At 48.2% G+C, this 23796-nt stretch overlaps 1 protein-coding gene across 1 annotated transcript in view; it reads left to right on the top strand.

Moving 5' to 3' along the window:
• Positions 1–18702, top strand: part of TRIB2 (tribbles pseudokinase 2) — a 29860-nt gene extending 11158 nt beyond the window's left edge. Inside the window, exon 5 of the mRNA XM_006074978.4 lies at positions 16208–18702. Within this exon, the coding sequence (XP_006075040.2) occupies positions 16208–16676 (469 nt within the window). The 3' untranslated portion in view covers positions 16677–18702. The remainder of the gene's footprint in view (positions 1–16207) is intronic.
• Positions 18703–23796: the final 5094 nt, after the last annotated feature.

Genomic DNA, 23796 nt, shown 5'->3' with positions numbered 1-23796 from the left:
ATTGGAAAAGACCCTGATGCTGGGAAAGATTGAGGGAAGGAGGAGAAGGGGATGACAGAGGATGAGAGGTTGAATGGCATCACTGACTCAATGAACACGAGTTTGAGTAAACTCCGGGAGATAGTGAAGGACAGGGAAGGCACGTGCTGCAGTCCGTGGGGTCGCAAAGAGTGACCAACAGGTGGTTCAGAGAGAGACCTGACTCTGGGTGACTTCTTATGCACAGATTTCCCATTCTAAACCATCTGTAACTCTCAAGCCCGTGGCCATCCATGGAAACATGCTTAATAGAACTGTCATCAGCCTTAAGTCCAGCTTCCTACAAGTGGTTTTGCACACATTATACATGGATGACACCTGCTAGTCTATGAAGATTTAATGCTAGGGTGCCTTTTGCCTCTGGGTTGAATCTGCTGCACCTCAGATTCTTCTGCTCCTGTTTTATTTGTTTACTGTTACTTTATTTACTTATTGGCTGCGCTGGGTCTTTGTTGCTGCTGGGCTGCTCTTTTGTTTGTTTGTTTTTGCAATGCACGGGCTTCTCATTGCAGTGGCTTCTCTTGTTGCAGAGCATGGCCTCTAGGCTCATGGCTACAGTAATTGCAGTATGCAGGTTCGGTAGTTGTGGTGCTGAGCTTGGTTGCTTCTTGGCATGTGGAATATTCTCAGACCAGGGATCGAGCCCATGTCCTCTGCATTGGCAGGCAGATTTTTATACACTGTACCACCAGGGAAGTCCTATTTATTGTTTAGTTGAACCAGATTCAAATTCTGACTCTACCACTTGTTAACTACCTGATTAAGTCATTTCATACTTCTGTGCTGCACTTTCCTCAAAGCAGAAATAATAGTTGCATCCCTAGAGGGTGGTTATGAGAGTTAGATGATCCTGTGACTCACAGGCAGGGCAGGTGTTCACAGTCAGTAGCTGGTCCTAGAGTCATCCATGGGGCTTCCCAGGTGGCGCTAGTGGTAAAGAACCTGCCTACCAATGCAGGAGATGTAAGAGATGTGGGTTCAGTCCCTGGGTTGGGAAGATCCCCTGGAGAAGGAAATGGCAGCCTGCTCCAGTATTCTTGCCTGGAAGATTCCATGGACAGAGGAGCCTGGAGGGCTACAGTCCGTGGGGTTACAAAGAGTCAGACACGATTGAGCACACCAACTACTTAGAGTCATTGATAAAATGATACCCTTATGGGAGAGCTTCCCTGGTAGCTCAGTTGGTAAAGAATCCGCCTGCAATGCAGGAGACCCCAGTTCGATTCCTGGCTCGGGAAGATCCAATAGAGAAGGGATAGGCTACCCATTCCAGTGTTCTTGGGTTTCCTTGGTGGCTCAGCTGGTAAAGAATCTGCCTGCAATTCTTTGGGGCTCTGCCTGCAATTGAACCCAGGAGACCTGGGTTCAATCCCCTGGGTTGGGAAGATCCCCCAGAGAAGGGAATGGCTATCCGTACTCCAGTATTCTGACCTGGAGAATTCCATGGGGTCACAAACAGCTGGACACGACTGAGTGACTTTCACTCACTTTATGGGAGAGCAGTTCCCAGAGAATGGAGAATGTAGCAACCTTGTCCCTGAAGGTTGATCCTTTGGGATAGAAAGGTTAGATTTAAGCCATATCCTCCCCTCTTCTTTTCGGAGAAGGCAATGGCACCCCACTCCAGTACTTTTGCCCGGAAAATCCCATGGACGGAGGAGCCTGGTGGGCTGCAGTCCATGGGGTCGCTAGAGTCGGACACGACTGAGCGACTTCACTTTCACTTTCCACTTTCATGCATTGGAGAAGGAAATGGCAACCCACTCCAGTGTTCTTGCCTGGAGAATCCCAGGGACGGGGGAGCCTGGTGGGCTGCAGTCTATGGGGTCGCACAGAGTCGGACAAGACTGCAGCGACTTAGCAGCAGCAGCAGCAGCAGCCCCTCTTCTTTGTTTAATTATAATCGCTGGATTCGTATTAGAAGGGCAACTGACAGGTCAAGTACACATGGTGTGGAACCTGCTGCTCAGAAGGGCTAAGCGGCTCACAAGCAGTCAGAAAGGGAAGGTGGACAAGGGCACTGGCAGGGTGGGAGGAAAGGGTGGATTCCGCCCCTCCAGGCCTGGACCGGCCACGGTGCTCCCACCCCTGTTTTGTTGCCTCTCCTATGGGCCGGGATGTTTCTTTAGGGCTGAGCCTCAGCCACACTGTGTTTTGAGGAAGTTAAAGCCCTACCCTAACTGAACTCACCCTGGACACACCCTTTGCATCCCCAGTTCCTGTAGTAAAATCTGAGATGGTCTGTGTGTAGTAAAATGTAGTAAATGTGATGTAGTAAAATCTGAGTAGGACTGAGGCCTCTAATCTGAGAACTCCAGAGGCTGCCCCCATGTTCTCCAGCCCCTCTCATCCTGCTCTGGGATTAAAGGGGTCTCCTGGTCAGGTCTTCTCCTTGAGGCCCCAGATTTCAATTCCAGCCTCTAAGGGACAAGGCTGATTTCTCCGCTGGAGTCCATCCCTCTCTGGATTCCAGTCTGTTTCTCTTGCACTTCTTCATCAGTTTAACACTGACATGTTACCTAACCTCTTCTGCCCCATTGGCTCATCATAACGGGAAGACTTTGCTCACGAAATTAAGTGAATTAAGGAAAGTGAACCTGTTGCTTGGCGCACAGTTGGCCATCCGCTCCTCTTAACCTCTCCTGGACTTGATTCATGTCTGGGCCTCTGGGTGACAGCGGGCCAGCCTGCTGACCTAGAACTTGAAGAGCACTTTAAGCTGCTACAAGCTGCGGCTGCAGGGGGGCCCCCTGAAGCATGTAGGGAGGTGGGGGAACATGGTGCCTACAACAGTCCCTGTTTGCCAGCCGAATCTTGCCTGTCCCTTGGAACAGGGCTCCTTGCCACCCTCCCTCCCCAACCCGAGCTCCCTGCCCCCAACCACAATTCGGTGTTGACGTTTTTTGCCCAGAAATACCCCCATGTGAACGAGACGGCTTCTGAACATGTTTCTTCTTTGGTTTGAAGATCTTTATCTCTTGACGTCACAGGTCTCATTTCCTCTGCTTTGTGGAAGCTGATCAGTGCCTGCTTCTGCTGGAGGGGAACTGGGACCCTGTGTAAGAACCCGGGGGATGAGGGGCAGTATTTCCCTGGAACAAAAGCCCTCTTCAGGGGCACAGGGGGACTTGCACCTCCCTGCAGGGGAAAGGCCTCTTCCCTGCCACACCAGACGAGATCAGTGCTCCCTTCCCCAGGCAGATGTTAGTATGTGTATTAGTTCTCCCTTTAGATCTTTAAGGTTTTTCTTGGCTCCAGAGATGCTCCCATATCTAATAAAGTACAGAGGGCAAGGCATTGGAGTCCTGGAGACCAGACTCTGCTTTCTTTCATTAATAGCAATACATATTAAGTTGTGGGCTTCCCTGACGACTCATGTGGTAAAGAATCTGCATGCAATGCAGGAAACTCAGGTTTGATCCGTGGGTCGGGAAGATCCCCTGGAGGAGGAAATGGCAGCCCACTCCAGTATTCTTGCCTGGAGAATTTCACAGACAGAGGAGCCTGGAGGGATACGGTCCATAGGATTGCAAAAGAGTCGGACACGACTGAGCTTGTACTGCCACGCATCCATTGAGTTGTAGGTTTGTTGAATTTTAGGAGAATTGCCATTCTGCTTTAAAGGCGATGGAGCTCCTGGAATTCTCTTGTTCATGTTGACCCCTTGGATGTAATCAGGCACTGTCCATCCTTTGGGAAAGCTCCTCCCCTTTCCCTCTTCTCAGGACGTGTCAGGAGTGCTCACACTTGGATCTGTTACAGCGTGTTTCTCGCTCTCCTCTTACTATCCGTGAGCATCTCCAGACTGTCCTCATCTCCTAGCCTGGGAACTCATCGAGGTCGGAGGCTGTCTCTTGTGCACTGTTCCCTGAGCCTGGTGGGCATTGAGTGAATGAGAATTCCTTTTATGGACCAGGAGCAGCTCAGATTGGATTCTCATGTCAGAGTGAGAGAGGCAGGGAATGTATTCATTTAATGATCATCTCAGTCATTGCCCAGATGGGAGCCCTGAAAGACTGAGACTTACAAATCTCCCTTGTAGACACCTTTTAAAAAGACTATTATTTATTGAAATACAGTTGAATTATAATGTTGTATCATTGTAGACGGGCTTCCCTGGTAGCTCAGATGGTAAAGAATATGCCTGCATTGTGGGAGACCCGGGTTTGATCCCTGGGTTGGGAAGATCCCCTGGAGAAGGGAATGGCTACCCACTCCACTATTCTTGCCTGGAGAATCCCATGGATGGAGGAGGCTGGTGAGCTACCATGGACTGGACCATGGCTACAGAGTCCATGGTCACAAAGAGTCAGACACGACTGAGCGACTAACACTTTTTCTTTCATCATCGTAGACACCTTTTAAAGAGAACTGTTTTCAAAGGTCCACGTCAAGTAACAGATAAACCCATCATTCCCATTTTGAATTAATGATTTATGCAAAAGTGACATTTACTTAAGACACCATTATTTATGTCTGTGGTGGGTGTCTTTTTATTTATGAAGGGCTTCAGGTCATGATTAGAGGGGAGGGCTTCCTCAAGGTTCTGCGCTTAAAGATAGACTAAATAGTAGGTATTCTTCAGCAGGGTTTCTGGCTAGGGTATTGGGGCTTAATAAATTAGCTGACAGGCTAGATTGGGAACCACAAGCAAGTGGAGCAGAGAGAGCAGTGGTGAGATTTTTTGATTCCTCCATTTGGCCTTTTGCCCTTGGCTTGCCTTCTCTGACATGGATTGGGGATAATGAACGTAGAGTATCCAGCACAGATATACTTCAGGGACTTAGGACACCTGTCATTACTGCTCTCCGTAATCCTCTGTAGCTTTGAGCCTCATATTCCAACAAGCTGGAGATTTGTTTATTTGTTCAACAAATATTTATGGAGTACAAGGCATTATATGTGCCTGGCACTAGTCTAGGTGCTGGAGATACTGAAATACTGGATGGAACAGAAGCCCTGCTCTCACGGGACTTACATTTTAGTAAAATAATTAGGATCCACCATGTACCAGGCCCTGTTCTAACCAAAACACATAAATGAACGAATTTTATCCAAATTAATTACTATAATTATTTATTTACTTTTTCTATTGGAAGATAACTGCTTTACAATGCCGTGGTGGTGTCTGCCATACATCAACTCAAATGAGTCATAATGTTTTATATATATATATATATATATATATATATACACATATCCCCTCCCTGCAGAGCCTCCCTCCCTCTGGGGGAAGAAGAGGGTAGAACAAATTGAGAGAGTAACATTGACGTAATATACATTATACTTGTAAAATAGATAACTAGCAGGAAGCTTCTGTATATCACAGGAAGCCCATTCTGGTCCTCTGTGATGACCTAGAGGGGTAGAATTACTGTATTTAAATCAAGTTATTTGATTTAAATCCAGCTATTTGATTTCAGGTCCTGCTATGTGTATCACCAGTATACAGATGAGGAAATTGCGGCCTGGGGTTGTACAGCCAATCAGTGCAAATCTGGGGGTGGTATCCAGAGAGAGAGACCTGGACCCCAAGCTTATGTTCTCAAATGCCACGTTAGCTACAGAAGCTAAATGCCAGGTAAAGTGCCACCCTTGTACTGGACCCATAGAAGGAATTTTCTTATGCAGCTAGGCAACAAGTGAACCCACAAGGACTTGGCTGACTGCAGTCTAAGTGAAGCTCAGTCCTCAGTTTTCCCAGAGCGGTCTTGGCAGAGGTAGACTCGGCCACCAGTTAAGCAGACCTCACAGGCAGTCCTTGTACATCCTGCTCTTCCACTTTGTGGAGTGGGTTTAGGTTCCTCTGCAGGACTCTAAGCTGGGGTCCGTCTATCTTTTCATCCCTCATACCTAGCCCAGGACTTAGCATTATACATACTTAGTGAATGCGTGACAGTTGACTCAGTGGGAATATGACTAGCCCCATATATCCTGGAGTCATAAATATTATAAGAAAACCCCCCTAAATAGGCTGATGGTAGAAGACAGTGGATGGAAACACATTTCAAACATCCCTTAGCCAATGCTCTTGGCAATTTCTCTAAACCACAGACGAATCCAGTCTCTCTGAAATTTCTCTGGATTCTAGATATTGCAGTTGTTAAGCAGAGTCATGCCTAGATGCTCTGAGTGCTAGACAACATGTTGGAGCTGAGAGCGTTGGACACATGGGGATCACACTATCTTGCAAACGTGTATTAAGCACCTGTCATGGCACTACTTACAGTGCTCAGTATTGGGGATGCAAGACGTGATAGCAGAGAGTCCTCACCTAATGGAAGACACAGTGCAGTGGTTATTTTTAACACCACATCTGAGAGGAAGGGTGTGCATTAGAGAGCTATCTGGGAGCAGGAAGAGGATATTCCAACAATGGAGTGGGCTGTAGAGAAGGACTGCGTTAGGGAGGAGCTGGGCTCCTCACAGGGTAGTTCTGAGAGATGCAGGAGGGAAGGGGAAAGGTCCAGAAAGTGCCAGCAGTGGGTAAGGAGGGACTGCTCGGGGAGGGTATTGTGAGGTGGGGCTAGAGATGAAGGTGAAGAGGGTCTAGGGCCATGGCCTCACGTCTGGGACCTTGAGGACTTTTGAGGTGGCACAGTGGTAGAGAATCCTCCTGCCAATGCAGGAGACTTGGGTTTGATCACTGGGTCAGGAAGAGCCCCTGGAGAAGGAAATGGCAACCCACTCTTGCTGGAGAATTCCATGGACAGAGGAGCCTGGTGGGCTACAGTTCAAGGGTTCGCAAAGAGTTGGATATGAGCACACACAGACAGGTTGGGATCTTGAACTTGATCTGAAACTCAGCAGGAGCCATTTAAGGTTTTCTCTAGACAGGGCAGGGACAGGTCAGGTTGTGCTTCTGGACGTGTGTGTGAAGGACAGACTGGGGACGGACATGGACTTCAGGATGCTGAAGCTGAATCACGACCCAGGCCGTGGGATTGAGAGGGAGGGCTAAGAGGGGAAGGGGCTTTATCAGGAAGGGAAGGCCCTTCCCCAAAGATGTATAAGGTGTAAGTGACACAACCAAGAGCAGAACTCAGACTTCCGACTCCCTGAATTTGTTCAGTCTCTGCCTAGACCACGTGGGGAAGCCACAAGTGAAACCCCCAACCTGGGTGGCCTAGTGTGTGAACCAGCTGGGCCAGGTTCACAGTGCTGCTGCCGGTGGGGATGGAGGGGTCGGAGGGACTGGCCTGAACCTTGCCCCGCCCCACCAATGAGGCATGGAGAGGAACGTTCTGGGCCCTGAATCATCCTAGGCAAAAAAGGCAGGAGCAGCACCTAGGGGTGCCTGGCTCTCCCTGGAAGGATCTGGGCTGGGTGAGCAAATGGGACAGTGCGGTCCAGCGTGGAGTGACATGGCCACCTGGGAAGCTTTCCTGAGAGCACAGTTGATTGACTGGGGTTCGAGGGAACCTCGGGGATCCAGGTCTTGGCGCAGAGCAGTGAGAGGTGGATAGAGTTTCGACGAGGAGTCCCAGCTGCACCACCTCCCTTGGAGTTCCTGGCTGTTCTTATGACAATGTAAGGCTGGCTGCCTGGGTGTGGGGTCCTCCTGCAGGGCGGGGGTGGGGTTGCGGGAAAGTCGTGGAGGTGGAATGGCTTCCCTGTTCCCACCATGGCCCTGATGAGTCGGGCACAGACGTGCACCTGCATGTAGGTTTCAGGGGCTTTTGCATCCTGGCTGGGTAGCCGGTGCTGTGGAAACAACTGCCTGCTAGAGTCGGCTTGGGTTCCTCCTCCCAACTGTGCTGTTTCTCAGCAGGTGGCTTTATCTTTCCAACTGCACATTTCTCTGTATAACCGGTGCAGAGTGTGGGATGGTGTTGTAAGGCAATCAGAGGATATACTGCTTTCTGGAACTTACCAGACCTCCCCTGGGTGCCCTTCCCCTTTGACTTCTCTTACCCAACCCTGAGTGGCTCCCTTACTGTTTGCCTGCTATTCTCTGGCTAATTTGTGAGCAGCTCGATCTAAAGTGCTGGGTCTGTTCCCTGAGACAACGGGACCTGGGGCATCAGTGGCGCTCAGAGGTGACTGCTGGAAAGATCCATACACACAGGAAGCAGAAGCTCTGAGCAGTGATGATTTATTGGGAAGTTTAGTGGCCTCTGGAGTCCCCGTGGTACCTGCCAGGCTAGCACAATGCAGCCCATGCTGCTGGGGTGGGTGGGTTGGTGGGTGGGTGGGTGGAGCCTTCCTCTGGCCTCCCAGCAGTAATTCCAGCTGGGACCCTGGCCTGACACCTGGACTGGCAGCCAAGGGTAGCTTTGCAGTAGCGGCCAGAGCAAGGTCAGACCTGGCTGCAGCTAACCTTTCGCCCTTGATCCTTCTCCTGCTTGGACTCACCCCACAGAATGGCCTTTGGTGACTTCTGGATTCCACTGACCTCAGGCCCCCGGACTTCCCGTCCAGGCCAAGCCCACTTGGTCTGGCTGAACTCCCAGCCTGACCCCACCCTGGCCCACCCTGTCCTGATCTCTTCCTGTTGGGAGCCCAGGGTGGGGTTCAGGGTTTAAAAGCCAAGCCTGATTGGCTTGTGTATGCCTTTTTTTCATATTTTGGGTGAAGCACCGAACATGGAGGTTGAAAAGTGAAGCGAAGTGAAGTCGCTCAGTCGTGTCCGATTCTTTGCGAACCCACGGACTGTAGCCCACCAGGCTCCTCCATCCATAAGAATCTCCAGGCAAGAATACTGGAGTGGGTTGCCATTTCTTTCTCCAGGGGATCTTCCCGACCCAGGGATCGAACCCAGGTGTCCTGCATTGTAGGCAGATGCTTTATGATCTGAGCTACCCAGCTCAGCCACTCACTAGCCAGGTGGTCTTGGACAAGTCACATCTGCTTTTTGTACCTCAGCTTTCCATCTAGTAAATGGGCAGGTCCTGCCACCACCATCCACTTCATGAGCTAGAGCGCTTAGATCGTGTATTGTAATGGTTTTGTATGTGATCAGTGCTAAATAAACCTGGGGCCATATCTGTCTCCATAAACCCAGGGTCTTCCTTTAAAAATTACTTTGTCTTTTGTTGTTCGATCTGACTCTTGTGACCCCACGGACTGCAGCATGCCGTTTCCCTGTCCTTTACCATCTCCTGGAGCTTGCTCAAACTCATGTCCATCGAGTCGGTGATGCCATCCAACCATCTCATCCTGCGTCGTCCCCTTCTCCTCCTGCCTTCAATCTTTCCCAGCATCAGGATCTTTTCCAATGAGTCAGTTCTTCCCATCAGGTGGCCAGAGTATTGGAGCTTCAGCTTTAGCATCAGTCCTTCCATTGAATATTCAGGATTGATTTCCTTTAGGATTGACTGGTTGGACCTCCTCGCTGTCCAAGGGACTCTCAAGAGTCTTCTCCAATGCCACAGTTTGAAGGCATCAATTCTACTATGCTTAGTCCTCTTTACACTGAGTAAATCTGTGATATTGGCACCAGGGTGTCTTTTGGAGGGGCACTGGCATTAGAATCCTCGTGACGTGGATCAGAGCTCAGTTGTTTCAGTTATTCCATGTGTGACCTAAAACATTTCATTCTCTGTGCCTCAGTTTCCTTAATCTTTAGGAAGTAAGCACATATCATAATATTTGCCTTTCAGTTTTGTTATGAAAAATAGACATGTAGACTGAAAATAATCTCAGTGTTTTGTAGCTGTTTAATTCGTGGTTGCTATTGTTGTTATTAGTATATAAATACTATATTAGTGTCCGGATGTTAGATAGGAAGGGTTGCAGTCCCTATAGCTTAAGAGTTAAAGGAAAGTTATAAAATCAGGAATTTTGAAGCCGGAAGAGCCCTTTGCAGGCCATGTATGATTGGTTCTCGGGCTTCTCAGGTGGCACAGTGGTAAGGAACTCACCTGCCACTTCTGGAGACACAGGTTTGATCCCTGGGTTGGGAAGATCCCCTGGAAGAGAATGTGGCAACCCGCTTCCATGGACGGAGGAGCCTGGTGGGCTGCAGTCCATGGGGTCACGAGAGAGTGAGACATGACTGAGCACACACACACACACATGACTGGTTCTCATTTTATAGAAGAGAAACTGAAGCTGAGGTCAATTTAGTGACCCAGAGAGAGCCACTCAAGCCTCCGGGGAGTGTGGGTAGGACATCGGGTCAGAGCTTTCAAGGCTGGTGCAGCTGCTCCATGGGGTGGGGCATGGAACCTCATGCACCCTGCTGGATCTGGCTTCCTCACCTGGCTCAGCATCTGAGGACGTAGCCCTGGTGCTGGGCTGGGCTTGCTCCTTCAACACAGGCTGCCCCCCTGTAAGCCTTGTTCATTCAGAGGTTGCAAGCAAAGCAGGCTTTTCCCGCCTACGCCATGGACAGGTTGCCGAATGCACACAGAGATGGCAGCTTGTCTGCCAGATCAACCCTCCCTGGGGCCTGTGACTCAGGGCTCCCTCCTCCAAGAAGCTGCAGGGGATAACCACTCTCATTTGCAGCTCTTTGGTCACACAGATATCTACCATTCTCCATATTCTCTGTGTGCCATCTCTAGACTTAACCACCTCCACGAAGCCCATTCTGATCGACTTGGTACTGAATAATGTGAGCAGGAGTGAGCTGGGCACATATTTGTGGGAAGAACATTCTAGGCAAGAGGGAAAAAGAAGTGCAAAGGCCTGGGAAGGAATGGGGCACAGAATTCACATCCATTTCATTCTGCCTGTGGCTTATTCATCTATCTTCCCTCTAGGCTTTGGGGCTGAAAGGGGAGGGGGAGAGCTTATAAGAAGGTCAGTTAGAGTTTCCACCATTTTTTGGCAGATTTACTGTGCTAGGTTCTTTGACAGATACTGTACTTGCACTGTTTCATTTACAGTCTTCACAAAAACTGAGACTATGGGTGTGACTTGTCTGAATCTACAGAGCGTGGTTTCATTTGAATAACTCCGACCGTCACCGATGTTCCTGCTGAGTTTCATGAAAATCGATTTCTCTGCCTGGAAATTCCTAAAGCCCAGATTGATCAGGGGACCTCAGAAGCAGAATAACTGTTTTCATTCACTTCCTCCCGCTCTGGCAGGTGCCGGCGCTCTGCCAAGCCTTCCCACAACATTCCTGAGAGGAGAGGGTGAGGCTCGCCCCCCATGCCCAGGGGTGGGGGAAGCTGAGCCCCAGAGACTTTCTGAAGGGCCCTGTAGTTGTGTCGTGCATCGTGGGGACCAGAGTTGGAATTCTAGCCCAGCTCGGGCCCTCGACCTGGGGGCACCCCGGAAGGTCCTTGTTTACAGATGTAATCCAGACTTCTTGCCTCGACCCTTGCCTGGGAGTGATGTAAACAAGTTCAGGATGTTCCCAGAGGCAGGCAAGGTCAGAAGAATGCCTGGACTGCGGCATTTCCTCCCCATCCTTTCCTAGGCTTCTTCCTACCCCTGGGGGATTCCTGCACGCTTGCGCAGAAGAAGCCGGCTTCCTGACCCTGGGGCGCATGCGTGCTGCCCGCCTTGAAGGCCCCTCGCTGACCCAGCCAACCTAGGTTGGTTTCTTCCGCCAGGTGCTCACATGATGGTGGCTGACCTGAGCTCCCAGCCCAGCGGGAGGCGAGCACTAGGCCTTTAGCTAGCCTTCCCGCCAGAGGAGCTGACCTACCCTCTCTGAGCATTAGGTTCAGTGTCCACGCAAAGAAAGAATAATTCTTGCCTTGGAAATTGACTTTATATATTTTGAAGAGAAAATATATGTAGATACCCACTCACACTTCAATGCATAGACGGTGTTTGGTATTTTGTACTTAGTATTTTTGCCTAAGCCAAAATTCGAACCCAGGTCTCTGGCTTTAAGACCCTGAACTGGCCTGGCTTCCTTGTGGCTTTGTCACCACAGGCCACACTGAACCCGATGTGACCACAGCTCCAGACCCTCCCAGCTGAAGGCTCAGCCTCTGAAGGCAGGGGGATGAAGTGGCCCGTGGATCAGCTTAGGGGCAGCGGAAATCAGCAGCACATGGGTGCCTTTTTATTTCTATGTTAATAGCACTCAAATTCATGAGGTGTTTGCATGGCTTCCAAGCCCTCTTTTTGAGTCGGGGGTGGGGAGAGACGTGAACTCCAGGAGAGGGGTTAATTGACAAGATGGAGACCTCAGGCGTGGGTCTTGTCTGTGATGTGGAGGAGGGTTCTAGAAGAGGGATGAGAATGAAAATGGGGTCACTGCTGCCCGTAGGAGGGGGTGTGGGGATGATGGGTGAAAGAGAAAGTCAGAATCTAGGGTTGTGACCGGGAAGGAATGATAATGAAAAATGGTTTTAGAGTTGGCTTAGCATGAACTGCTTGAGGTAGTTAAGTCTGTTTTCGGAAAGAAGCCACAGCTCCCTCCCAGCCTTATTCCAAAGGCACCTGAGATATTGTACCAATAATTTATAAAGCCGGCCCTCCATATAGTCTTCACTTTTCCTCCACTTACTCCTAGGAAAGTTTTCCTCCTTTACCCAAAGCAGGGGCCATTGTTCCTTTAAAGGTTGCATACAGATACTCCTGGGGTCTACAGCTTGACGGTCCCTTTCATTCTTGGATTCAGGGACTGAGTGTCTGTTGGGTGCCAGGTACAAAAAAAAAAAAAAAAAAAAAAAGTCTAGGGGCTGGAGTTACTTCAGGAAGCACAGGTGGTGGTTTTTATACTCAGAGTGACCAGCCACCTGCCCAAGGGCCCCTGGAGGTGGGGGATGAGGTGATGACCCTGAAATGACCACTGGTATCATAACACCTAGAGTATACACGCAGAACTGTAGACATGTGAATACCTACGGTTCCAGGCGGTATTGAAGGGGGTATGGCATTGTGGTGTGGGAGTGCTCCTTTGGAACAGGAGGGTCAGGCAAGTTCTCTTTAATAAAGTGCATTTAAGCAAAGACCTGCAAAAACTGAGTCTTACAGAAGACCATTCTGGACAAGGGGCTGGAGGTGGGGGGTGTGTGCAGAGGCCCCAGGAAGGACTGTCATTGGTTGGTATACGTGAAGAATGGTGCAGGGGCTGGAAGGGAGAGGGGCCGCTCGGCCGAAGCCTTAGCGAAGATGGGCACCCACTTGAATGAGCTGAGATGGCATTGGAGGGTTTTGACAGAGAAACCCAGCTCCAAACCCACATCTGATTCCAAATCTCATTCCACTGGACCATCACTCCTTGTCATACAGATGTGAGGGCTTATTATTATTATTTCCACTGGGATGATTATCCCCGCAGCTACTCTGCTGCCCAGGCTGTGAACTTGAAAGTGGAGAGCCTGGTGGGTCCCGAAGCTGGGCAGAAACAGCTGCTGGTGAGGGTGGGGCAGGGGAACCTGTGGTGAGAACCCACCTGGGCCTGTGGTTTGTGCCCCATCCTCTCTACCCCATGGGTTTTACCGGCTCACCTCCAGTCTTCAACCATCTAGTGAGGCTGGTGTGAGTCAGCGCCACCTGCCACCTTAGATTAGAAGAAGCAAAAGGAAGAAGAGATTTGCTTTTAATCCACTCAATTCCGGATCAACACATCCAGACCCTTCCTATTTTTACAGATCGACTAAAGGGGGACGAGAAGGGCACATACGCTACAGATTATAAATAGAATATGGGCGAGCAGATAAAGAAGATGTGTTGCAATGTACTGCATAGAAGCCCAGAATGTTAAAACTAGCAGAGACTTCAAGACTGTCTTGTCCAGATGGATACACAACTGTGTGCATATATCAATACTTAATGCTACTGAACTGTAAACTTAAAATGGTTAAAATAGTAAATTGTATCTTATATATATTCAGTCAGTTCAGTTCAGTCACTCAGTCGTGTCTGGCTCTTTGCAACCCCATGGACTACAGCATACCAGGCCTCCCTGTCCATCAGCAGCTCGCAGAGCTTGCTCAAACTCACGTCCGTTGAGTCAGTGAAGCCATCCAACCATCTCATCCTCTGTCATCCCCTTCTCTTCCTCCTTTAATCTTTCCCAGCATCAGAGTCTTTTCTAGTGAGTCAGTTCTTCCCATCAGGTGGCCAAAATATTGGAGTTTCAGCTTCAGCATTCGTCCTTCCAGTGAATATTCAGGACTGATTTCCTCCAGGATGGACTGGTTGGATCTGCTTGCAGTCCAAGGGACTCTCAAGAGTCTTCTCCAACACCACAGTTCAAAAGCATCAGTTCTTTGGTGCTCACTTTTCTTTATTACATACATTATAACACAATTTAAAAAATTAAAATAATAATAATAAAAAAAGACTGTCCTGTTCAACACTCTGCTTTAAGGTTGAGAACAGAGAAGTTTAGTGACTCACTCACAGCCACACAGCAGGTAAGAGATGTAGTCTGGCCTGGACTCTGCTCCCCTAGCTCCTAGTCTAGTACCTTTTCCAGTGATTGCAACTATGTTTTCCTTGTTGATGGAAATGAGAACAGGGAAGAAGTCAGTCACCCTTTGGTCTTGGAAACTCCTAGACTTCAAATATGGCGTCTGAGAATCCGTGCAGGGTTTTAGCTGACCTTTTGCTCTACACAGCTCCCAGCAGTTCTCCTTGGATTAATTTGAGCCTCACCTCCCTTCTGTGGCTCTCTGAGGAGCTGCGGTTACAGTCCTGCAAGGCTAAGACCTACAGTTGGAGAAAGAAAGAGAAACAGTAGTGCATGGACCTGGTCATAAACTCTGATTTAGGACTGAAGCCTTATTGTGGCTTCTCCAATTTTCCTATTCTCTCCTCATTTGTGCCTCATGACACCTCAGGGCAAAAGGGGCGATGCTTTGGTGGGCACTTTAGAGATGAAATAAACAACAGATAGGAATGCCACTGACGTCCTGGGTGCTCATCAGCACCATCCGTGTGGTCCCAGCCCCTAACTCCAGCCCCTCCTCCCTGCCTCAGGTTCTGTGCATGGCATCATCTGTGTGATGGAATGGGATTAACTGAGTTGATGGGGCATGAGAACTGCGGGAACTTTGCAGTGGTGGCATTCTGGCCAGGAGAATGGAGGAGGGTGTTGGTTTTAGGCACTGAAAGGTAATAACACCCAACTTTGCACTCAGAACGCAACGAGGCAGGGGCACAGGGTCAGAGGTTTCTGGGATAAGGAAGGAATGCAAAGCTAGGAGCTTGGGGGTACTGAGCATGTATTTATTTGGTACTTAATGGTGTTATCAAGCCCTTCTGTGTAACCCTGAGTGCTAGGCTCCAGAGACTGAGTTTAATGCGAGATTTCTATACCTCTGTTCTTCCCCATCATACCCAAGAGGGTTCTGCATTCATCAGTGAGCTTGGTGGTCCTTAACCGACGGGGAGAAGATTCACACACACACACAACTCATGTACCCATGTGAGGCAGAATCACATATGTGTGGCCCAGGTGGAGAATCTAGGTAACCCAAGTCCCATGCATACTAGGTCCAGGACCAGACCCTAGGAGTGTGATGGGTGGGATAGGGCACAGCTTCAACAGGAAATCTTGGGAAGAGGGTGGGCTTGGAAAGAAGATGAGAATGTTGGCTTTGGAAGAACAAAGTGATGGAATGCATTTCTAGGGAACATTTTCTGGCTCTGCCTGTGTCCTAAGAGAGGCATTTTGGTGTGGAGAGAGCACCAGGTTGACTTAGGAGGACGTGAGGTCAACTTTTCTCTGTTTCCCAACCAGATGGCTTTGGGTAAGTTACTTAAATTCTCTGAGCATCCGTGTTCTTCTCTGTAAAATGGGTTAGGAAAATCCTCTACATCTAAGTAAAGGAGTGTTGAAAGGAAGCAGAACTGTTGAATGAAAGACCCTGGCTCCTGTGTTGTATCATGTTAGTCACAAGTTTGCCGGAAGCTATGGACAGAGATTGTGTGAGTTTCCCAGCTGGTTGGATCTGAGTGCAAATCTTGTGATTCCTCATCACACGGCATTACCCTGTGTGACTTTTAATCTCTTGTTCCTTCCTGACTATGTTGAGGTGGTAATAATCTATTTGTGATTTATCTACCTGCTGAAGGTTTCAATCCCCCCAGTGGGTTGAAAGTTTCAGGCAAATTCTTTGCCTCCTGGCTCCCCAGTTCTGGAACAGGGTCTCGCCACCTAGAAGGTGCCCCAGTAAACAGTGTTCGGCTGGTTCAGTGAATGAATACGAGTCTTTGGAAATGTTCAAACGGAAGCTGCGGCATAATGGTGGGTTTCCTGGGGCTCAGAGCATCCTTACAAGCTCGTGTTTTGCTCCCTTTCTTGCAGGACTCGGGTCAAGCTGGAAAGCCTGGAAGATGCCTATATTCTGCGGGGAGATGACGATTCGCTCTCCGACAAGCACGGCTGCCCGGCGTATGTCAGCCCGGAGATCTTGAACACCAATGGCAGCTACTCGGGCAAAGCAGCTGACGTGTGGAGCCTGGGAGTGATGCTCTACACCATGCTGGTTGGGCGGTACCCTTTCCATGACATTGAGCCCAGTTCCCTCTTCAGCAAGATCCGGCGTGGCCAGTTCAACATTCCAGAGACTCTGTCGCCCAAGGCCAAGTGCCTCATCCGGAGCATCCTGCGGCGGGAGCCCTCGGAGCGGCTGACCTCCCAGGAGATTCTGGACCATCCTTGGTTTTCTACAGATTTTAGCGTCTCGAATTCAGGATATGGTGCTAAGGAAGTGTCTGATCAGCTGGTGCCGGATGTCAACATGGAGGAGACCTTGGACCCTTTCTTTAACTGAGCTCATGCCCCACGGGGACTTAGCAGGTACCAGAAGCGAGAGAGAGGGCAGCGGAGAGGAGTTCTTCCATGGAACACGTATCGCCTGGCTTGGTAGCAAGAGGGACACGGACATTCACAGGCTTCTTGGTTCAAAGAAGGAAAACCGTCAAGGAGCTGACTGAACATGTAGCATGGGGGCCAGAGACGCAGGATGGAGGCGGGCTCCAGGGTCCTGTCGGGTGGGCAGGAGCCCCCTGGAGCTTCTCTCGCCCGACGGAGCCCCCCGGGAGACCACCCCTGTCAGCTGGGCTGCTTCCGCCTATCCCCCTTTCCATTTTGTTCCAAATAGTTGCAAATCTTGATAGAATCAAAACTCTGCCTCAAACACACATCTTGGCATCGCACTGTTAGCATTTAACTTCTTGTCATGATTCAGGGAAGGTACCATTGGCCAAGGGTTTTTTGTTTTTAATTTTCTTTTTAAACAAGCCAGCCACCTATCTGATAATTCACGGGGTTCATTAAAAAAAAAAAAATTCGGTGCACAACAGACTGATGTGAAACCTGGGTGCTAAAACTAAAAGAAAATAAAAGTCCAGTTTGTGTCTCCTAATTGCGCTCTTCAACTCATTTCTTCTAAATAAACTATTGAATATTCTGGTCAGGAAATGACACGTTTAGTGCTTTGCTCCCTGAAGTGGGGGGAAAAAAATACAAACCTGTCCTTTAACCCAGTATTCTGTTTTCTGTCAATTGGTTTGTGGCAGGAAGCTCTTAGAAGTCAAACTTCCAGATGCATCATTGCTATCATAGTTTAAAGAAAGAAAAATGAAAGGAAAAGAGAAATTCAACTCTTTAATTTTATTATTTTTTTTTTAATTTTTTTTTTTTTTTGCTGGTGAATGACGAGGGCTGCATCACAGGCATGCCTGTTTGCTGAGATGTTAGTGATGGAGTGAGATTCCAGATGCTGTTGGAGTCTGACGCTCTTGTAACACTCTGATCTCAACTAAACATTTTGTCTTTGCTTTATTGGCAACTCATGAAATGAAGCAGGTTGTCCCACATGTATGAAATACAGGGCAGCTATTGCATTATCTTTATGGAATATGATCCTTGTAGCTTGGGAGGCCCTCTGGTTTGGACAAAAACCCTCAGTTGAGACAAGCAGGAAGGAAAATAAGCTGAAAGCTAGGATGATATTAAAAAAAAAAACAACAAAAAAAAACAGCTCTCTATCCCCATATGCACCTTTGTATTTTTCAAGAACTCTTCTATTTATTAAGGAAAATGTCACATTGTGATGTATTAAGCCAGTACTTCAATTACGGGTTAACTTGGGTAACATGTTACATGCTGTAGTTAACATTTATATATATATTTTTTTCTTTGTTTGAGTATTTCTGTCCCTGAAATAACCTTTTATTTGGCTTTTCTAGATAGCTTTATTTGATTTCAAGTGGCAAATGTTTTTCTTTTCTTTTCTTTTTTTGTTCTGTTATGGCTTTTCTATATTGCTGTATGATACAAAACTCTTTTGGCATCAATATTTGTGTTTCCAGTACCTCAGTTGTTCGGATTTTACTGCCTGTATATGTTTTGTGAAATGGTCATGTTTTTGGGTAGGTGACACGTGGACTCTAGTATGTAAATGTTACTTGAATCTGTGCTTCATTATAGTATGTGGCATGTATGTGCAGACCTTGGATGCTCTATTCCTACTTAGCAGGAGCCCGGCCTCATTCCCAGGAGGGCGGCTTAACCATTCATCGTCAGGAGACAAGGAGGCCATGGATTTGCTCTGGATTCTATTTTGGTAACAGGAGATAAAAAAGGAGAGAGGGTTTTTTACATTCTGAAGATGGGGCTGAGTTAAGAAGGACCTGTTTTTCTTCCCTCTCCCTTATTTTTTAAGTACCTTGTTGGAGGAAAGATTGGTGACATGCATGGTGGGAATCTATGGCCTCTGGTGCTTTGTCCTGTATTCGGTTTAATGTTTTTGTCCTAATCTCTTCAATCAATAAAATTGTGCGTATTTAACTAAACTCGTGGGGTCTGGCAAATGATGATTTTTCTGCTGTCTGGGATTTGAGGCCCACCAGCCGGGAACTCACCCATTCTCTTAGGTCAACACTCCTTTGTGAGTGAATCACTATCACTATGTATACAAAGCAATATACATGGTGTGGGCGTGTGCTGGCTGATTTAGCTGGAATATCTCACTGTATTCACACTTCCGGAGGTATGAATTATGTTCCTATTACAGGTGAGGAAGTCAGCCCAGACAGTTTATAACCCGACGTGAAACCACCTTTAGGTGAGTGAGGAGTGAACCCCAAGTCCAGTGAATCCCAAGCTGGCTATGCTTTCTAAGATTTTAAAGCCCAGAGGTTCTGAGGGCAACTGTAAAAGTAACTGGAGGAGTGAGGCTTACCTCGGTCTCAAATAATGCAGGATTCCACATGATTCCCCAAGAAAAACAGTTTCCCCTGCAAACCTGATTGGAAATCATCAAGGAGGAGACCACCTGGCTCCCAGAAGTGAATGTCCTGCCAGCAGCCTTTCTCTAGTCAAAGATCCATGTGTTAGGGTTATCAGAGATAGGTGGGCTCTCCCAGCAACACTATGCACTGTAGACCTGATTTAAGAGACGTACCTCCAGCCCAGAGAGGGTCAATTCAATCCCGAAGCATTTAGTAGGTGCCTCCTCTGTCATTTCAGTGCATGTTGGGGAAACAGACAAAGACAGTAGGCAGCATCGAGTGGTGGGTAAACAGGTTCATGGCAGCCCACAGGTTGGGCGCCCCCACCTGACTAAGGCTGTCAGTTTGTGCCCTGGAAGGGGTGGCTGCTGAATCAGTCCAGATGGACATGGCTTTGGGTACTGAAGGAAGAGAAACAGCACTACTCTAAGCAGAGGGAACTGTGCGAGAGAAGAATTTAGTCCTCAGTGCCAAGCTATGGATGGAGTTCATCAAAGTACTCGCAAAGGTGTGGTTTTGTGGCATTTGGAAGGACACGGCAGAAGAGGAGGCTTTCTAGATGGCTGGACCCATCTTCTAAATTCACAAAGTGCTTATCATCCAGTGAAATCACCTCTGTATCCCCAGCAGCAGCTGGCCCTGTGCCTGGCACGTGGTGAGTGTTCGGTAAACAATGGTTCATTGATGTTTAATTTGATCTTCCCGAGCCAGGGATCAAACTGGTGTCTCTTGTGTCTCCTGCATTGGCAGGGGGATTCTTTACCACTAGCGCCACCTGGGAAGCGCATGCTGAGGGCCTCTACTGCTACTGCTGCTGCTACTGCTAAGTCACTTCAGTCGTGTCCGACTGTGTGACCCCATAGACGGCAGTCCACCAGGCTCCCCTGTCCCTGGGATTCTCCAGGCAAGAACACTGGAGTGGGTTGCCATTTCCTTCTCCAATGCATTGAAGGTGAAAAGTGAAAGTGAAGTCGCTTAGTCGTGTCTGACTCTTGGCGACCCCATGGACTGTAACCTACCAGGCTCCTCTGCCCATGGGATTTTCCAGGCAAGAGTTCTGGAGTGAGTTGCCATTGCCTCTGTATGCTGCTAAATTTCTTTCCAGCCCTTCTAAGGGGTGCATCATTAGAAAACAGCCTTTGCAAGGACTGGAGCCCACCACAAGTGGCTTTTGCTAGGACCCAGAAAGGCTGATCCAAATTCTTTGCTCTTTCACTGCCTGTGATTAAGCAGAAGTGGGCCTGCTGCCTAATGAGTGCCTGTTTGAATTGCGTTCTGTCAAACCTTCCCATGCGTGGTTGCTGAGGGGAGAGAGTGGTTGGCACACACACTTCCAGCCTCTAGATGAAAGCTTCCATCGTGGTAGGGACCCAGAATCAGCAAGCTTCCTTTTTCTTAACATTTCAAGCCTTAGCCAGCAGAAATCTTTATTCAAGCTTGCCTTTGGGGATAGATACTACATGCCTTTGCTACTTAACCCAGTCCTGGGGCAGGGCCAGGGCCCAGACCATTGGGAGTGAAGGCGGAGGCTGGGGGGAGGGTAGTGAACCAGGCTCTGTGTCCTCACCCTTCCATTAGCCATGACCGGGTAAATCACTTTTATAAGGACCAAGGGTGTTGTGAGGATTAACTGAGATGAGGTGAGGTAGGTCAGAGGCTTAGTCCTGAGCCAGGCTGACCCGGAGACTGTGGTAATAGCAGCCAAGGGCATAATGAGGTGGAGTTCTTACAACTAGGGATGGCCCTGGAGTCAAGAATTTATCAAGTGCCATCAAAAAGAGGTGACAGGGACCCACTGAGGCCCCTCCCCTGCCACAACCAAAGCAGCTCCAGCTTTCACACTCTTACACATGTCTACTTCTCACGTAGACGTACAGGGAGGAGGATGAAGTTTAGGCTTCCAGATGCGCTTGAGAATTATTGTCAAGTCTATCTCTTGAGTAAGAATTGCCAACACAGCTTTGGTAAAGCAACCAAGTTCCAGAGAAGTCAAAGGCATTCCCAGAGCCCACACTGAGAGTGGGTACTGGACTCAACTGCAGGACCAAGGTATGAATGAGCTGGGTCTGTGGGTCATCCCTTAAAAACTTCAGGGGGTTTATTATTCACCCAGCTCCTTTCACTTTGACCTTAGGTCCTTCGCAGTGGCCTTTTCCCCTAACTCAGTCCATTCTCCTCTGTGCCTAACCTGCTGCTGCTGCTGAGTCACTTCAGTCGTGTCCAACTCTGTGTGACCCCATAGATGGCAGCCCACCAGGCTCCCCTATCCCTGGATTCTCTAGGCAAGAATACTGGAGTGGGTTGCCATTTCCTTCTCCAGTACATGAAAGTGAAAAGTCAAAGTGAAGTCGCTCAGCCATGTCCAACTCTTTGCAACCCCATGGACTGCAGCCTACCAGGCTCCTCCGTCCATGGGATTTTCCAGGCAAGAGTACTGGAGTGGGTGCCATTGCCTTCTCCAGTGACTAACCTAGTGACCCTTATTTCATGGGTATCAGATGATCCTCTGAAATAATTATGAATTATATGTATATCAAGATATCAAATGTCTAAGCCAAAGTTTTGTTATTCATCACCTCTGCCTTTAGATACTTCCATATTTACAAGTCAGGTAATTGTCCAGTGTTGTAACAGCAGATAAAGGCCAGGTAACTCCCAGGTAAATGATTCTCAGACAGTAAAGAATCTGCCTGCAATGCAGGAGACCCAGGTTTCATCCCTGGGTCAGGAAGATCCTCTGGAAGATGGAATGGCTACCCACTCCCATATTCCAGCCTGGAGAATTCCATGGACAGAAGAACCTGGCAGGCTACAGTCTATTGGGTCGCAAAGAGTCTGGCACAACTGAAGTGACTGAGCACACACACACATACAACTCAACTTTGGGGATGGAGTCCCTTGCTAAGCCCATGGATGGTTCCTGTTGGGTCTGTTGTTTCTGTGACCTTGAGTCCTTGGGTGTGTATGTCTATATCTGTTCATCTATGTCTATATCTATACCAACACTAGCAGAAACCAAACTTTGAAACAACTTAGAAACAAAGGGAAGGAGGAAACAGGAACCCACACCACCTATTCAATCAATAAGCCTTTCAAGATAGGCAGCAAGTTTTACAGATGAGTCAAGTGAGCTTCTAAGAGATAAACTGAATGATGCCATCCAGTTAATTTCAAGTCTTCTGTTTGAACCCTGTCTCCAAATTCACAGTCTCCAAAGCCACTCCATGCTGTCAGAGGAAACCTTGAAGCCTTTCAGCTCAGAGACCTGAATATTAAAGCCTGGGAGTTGTGACCAGCACCTGCCTCTCCTCTCCCACCCATTGGAGAATGTTTTCTGGCAGCTCTCAGAGGTAAGGGACTACAGAAGGGTTGAGAGTATCACTGAGGCTAAATGAAGTTTTCACCTTTCCCTGAACTTAATCACAATTCAACCAGATGTGGACGGACAGAAAACTTTCAAGGGTATATCTTTCATTTCTAAAAAAGAAACTTCTAGGGGGAGGGAGGAGGGATAAATTAGGAGTTTGGGATTAACAGATACACACTACTATGCATAGTACTATGTGAAATATAGATAGGAACATGGAACAACAAGGAGCTATAGCACAGGGAACTATATTAATTATTTTGTCATAACCTATAATGAGGGGCTTCCCAGGTGGCACTAGTGGTAAAGAACCCTCCTGCCAAGGCAGGAGACATAAGAGACAGAGGTTCAATTCCTGGGTTGGAAAGACCCCCTGGAGGAGATGATGGCAACTCACTCCAGTATTCTTGCCTGGAGAATCTCATGGACAGAGGACCCTGGATTGCTACAGTCCATAGAATTGCACAGAGTCAGACAGGACTGAAGTGACTTAGCATGCAGGCATACAACCTCTAATGGAAAGAAATCTGAAAAAGTGTGTGTGTGTGTGTGTGTGTGTGTGTAATCAAATGGCTTTGTTGTACACTTGAAACCAGCACAACATTGTAAATCAACTACACTTCAGTTTAAAGAAAGGGAAAGAAGCTTCTACTCACCAACACTGTGGAAGTTTTTGAATTACGGACATCTAGATGAAATGGAAGGACTGATGCTGAAGCTGAAGCTCCTATACTTTGGCCATCTGATGTGAAGAGCAGACTCGTTGGAAAAGACCCTGATGCTGGGAAAGATTGAAGGCAGGAGGAGAAGGATATGACAGAGGATGAGATGGTTGGATGGCATCATTGACTCCATGGACATGAGTTTGAGCAAGCTCTGGGAGTTGGTGAGGGACAGGGAGGCCTGGCATACTGCAGTCCATGCAGTCCCCAAAATCAGACATGACTGAGCAACTGAACAACAAACAACAACAGATGAGAAGTTGGTTCTGGGTTGGGAAGATCTCTTGGAGGAGGAAATGGCAATGCACTCCAGTATTCTTGCCTGGAGAATCCTATGGACAGAGAAGCATGGTGAGCTACTATATTCCATAGGATCACACAGAGTCAGACACAACTAAAATGACTTAGCATGCACAGATGTAATAAAAAAACAAAAAACAAACAGTTTGGAATTAGAAGGTTTTGGTTCACAAAATCTGTCCCTTGTCTCCTGTGTGATCTATGACAAGTCACTTGTTGAATCTCAGTCTTTTCATATGTGAAGTAGGAACAAAGGATTACTGTGGG

The sequence above is a fragment of the Bubalus bubalis genome, chromosome 12 (genome assembly GCF_019923935.1).
Source record: "Bubalus bubalis isolate 160015118507 breed Murrah chromosome 12, NDDB_SH_1, whole genome shotgun sequence".
Classification (NCBI taxonomy): Eukaryota; Metazoa; Chordata; class Mammalia; order Artiodactyla; family Bovidae; genus Bubalus; species Bubalus bubalis.
Note: the sequence above shows the minus strand (reverse complement) of the source record. Positions and strands in the feature narration are given on the sequence as shown.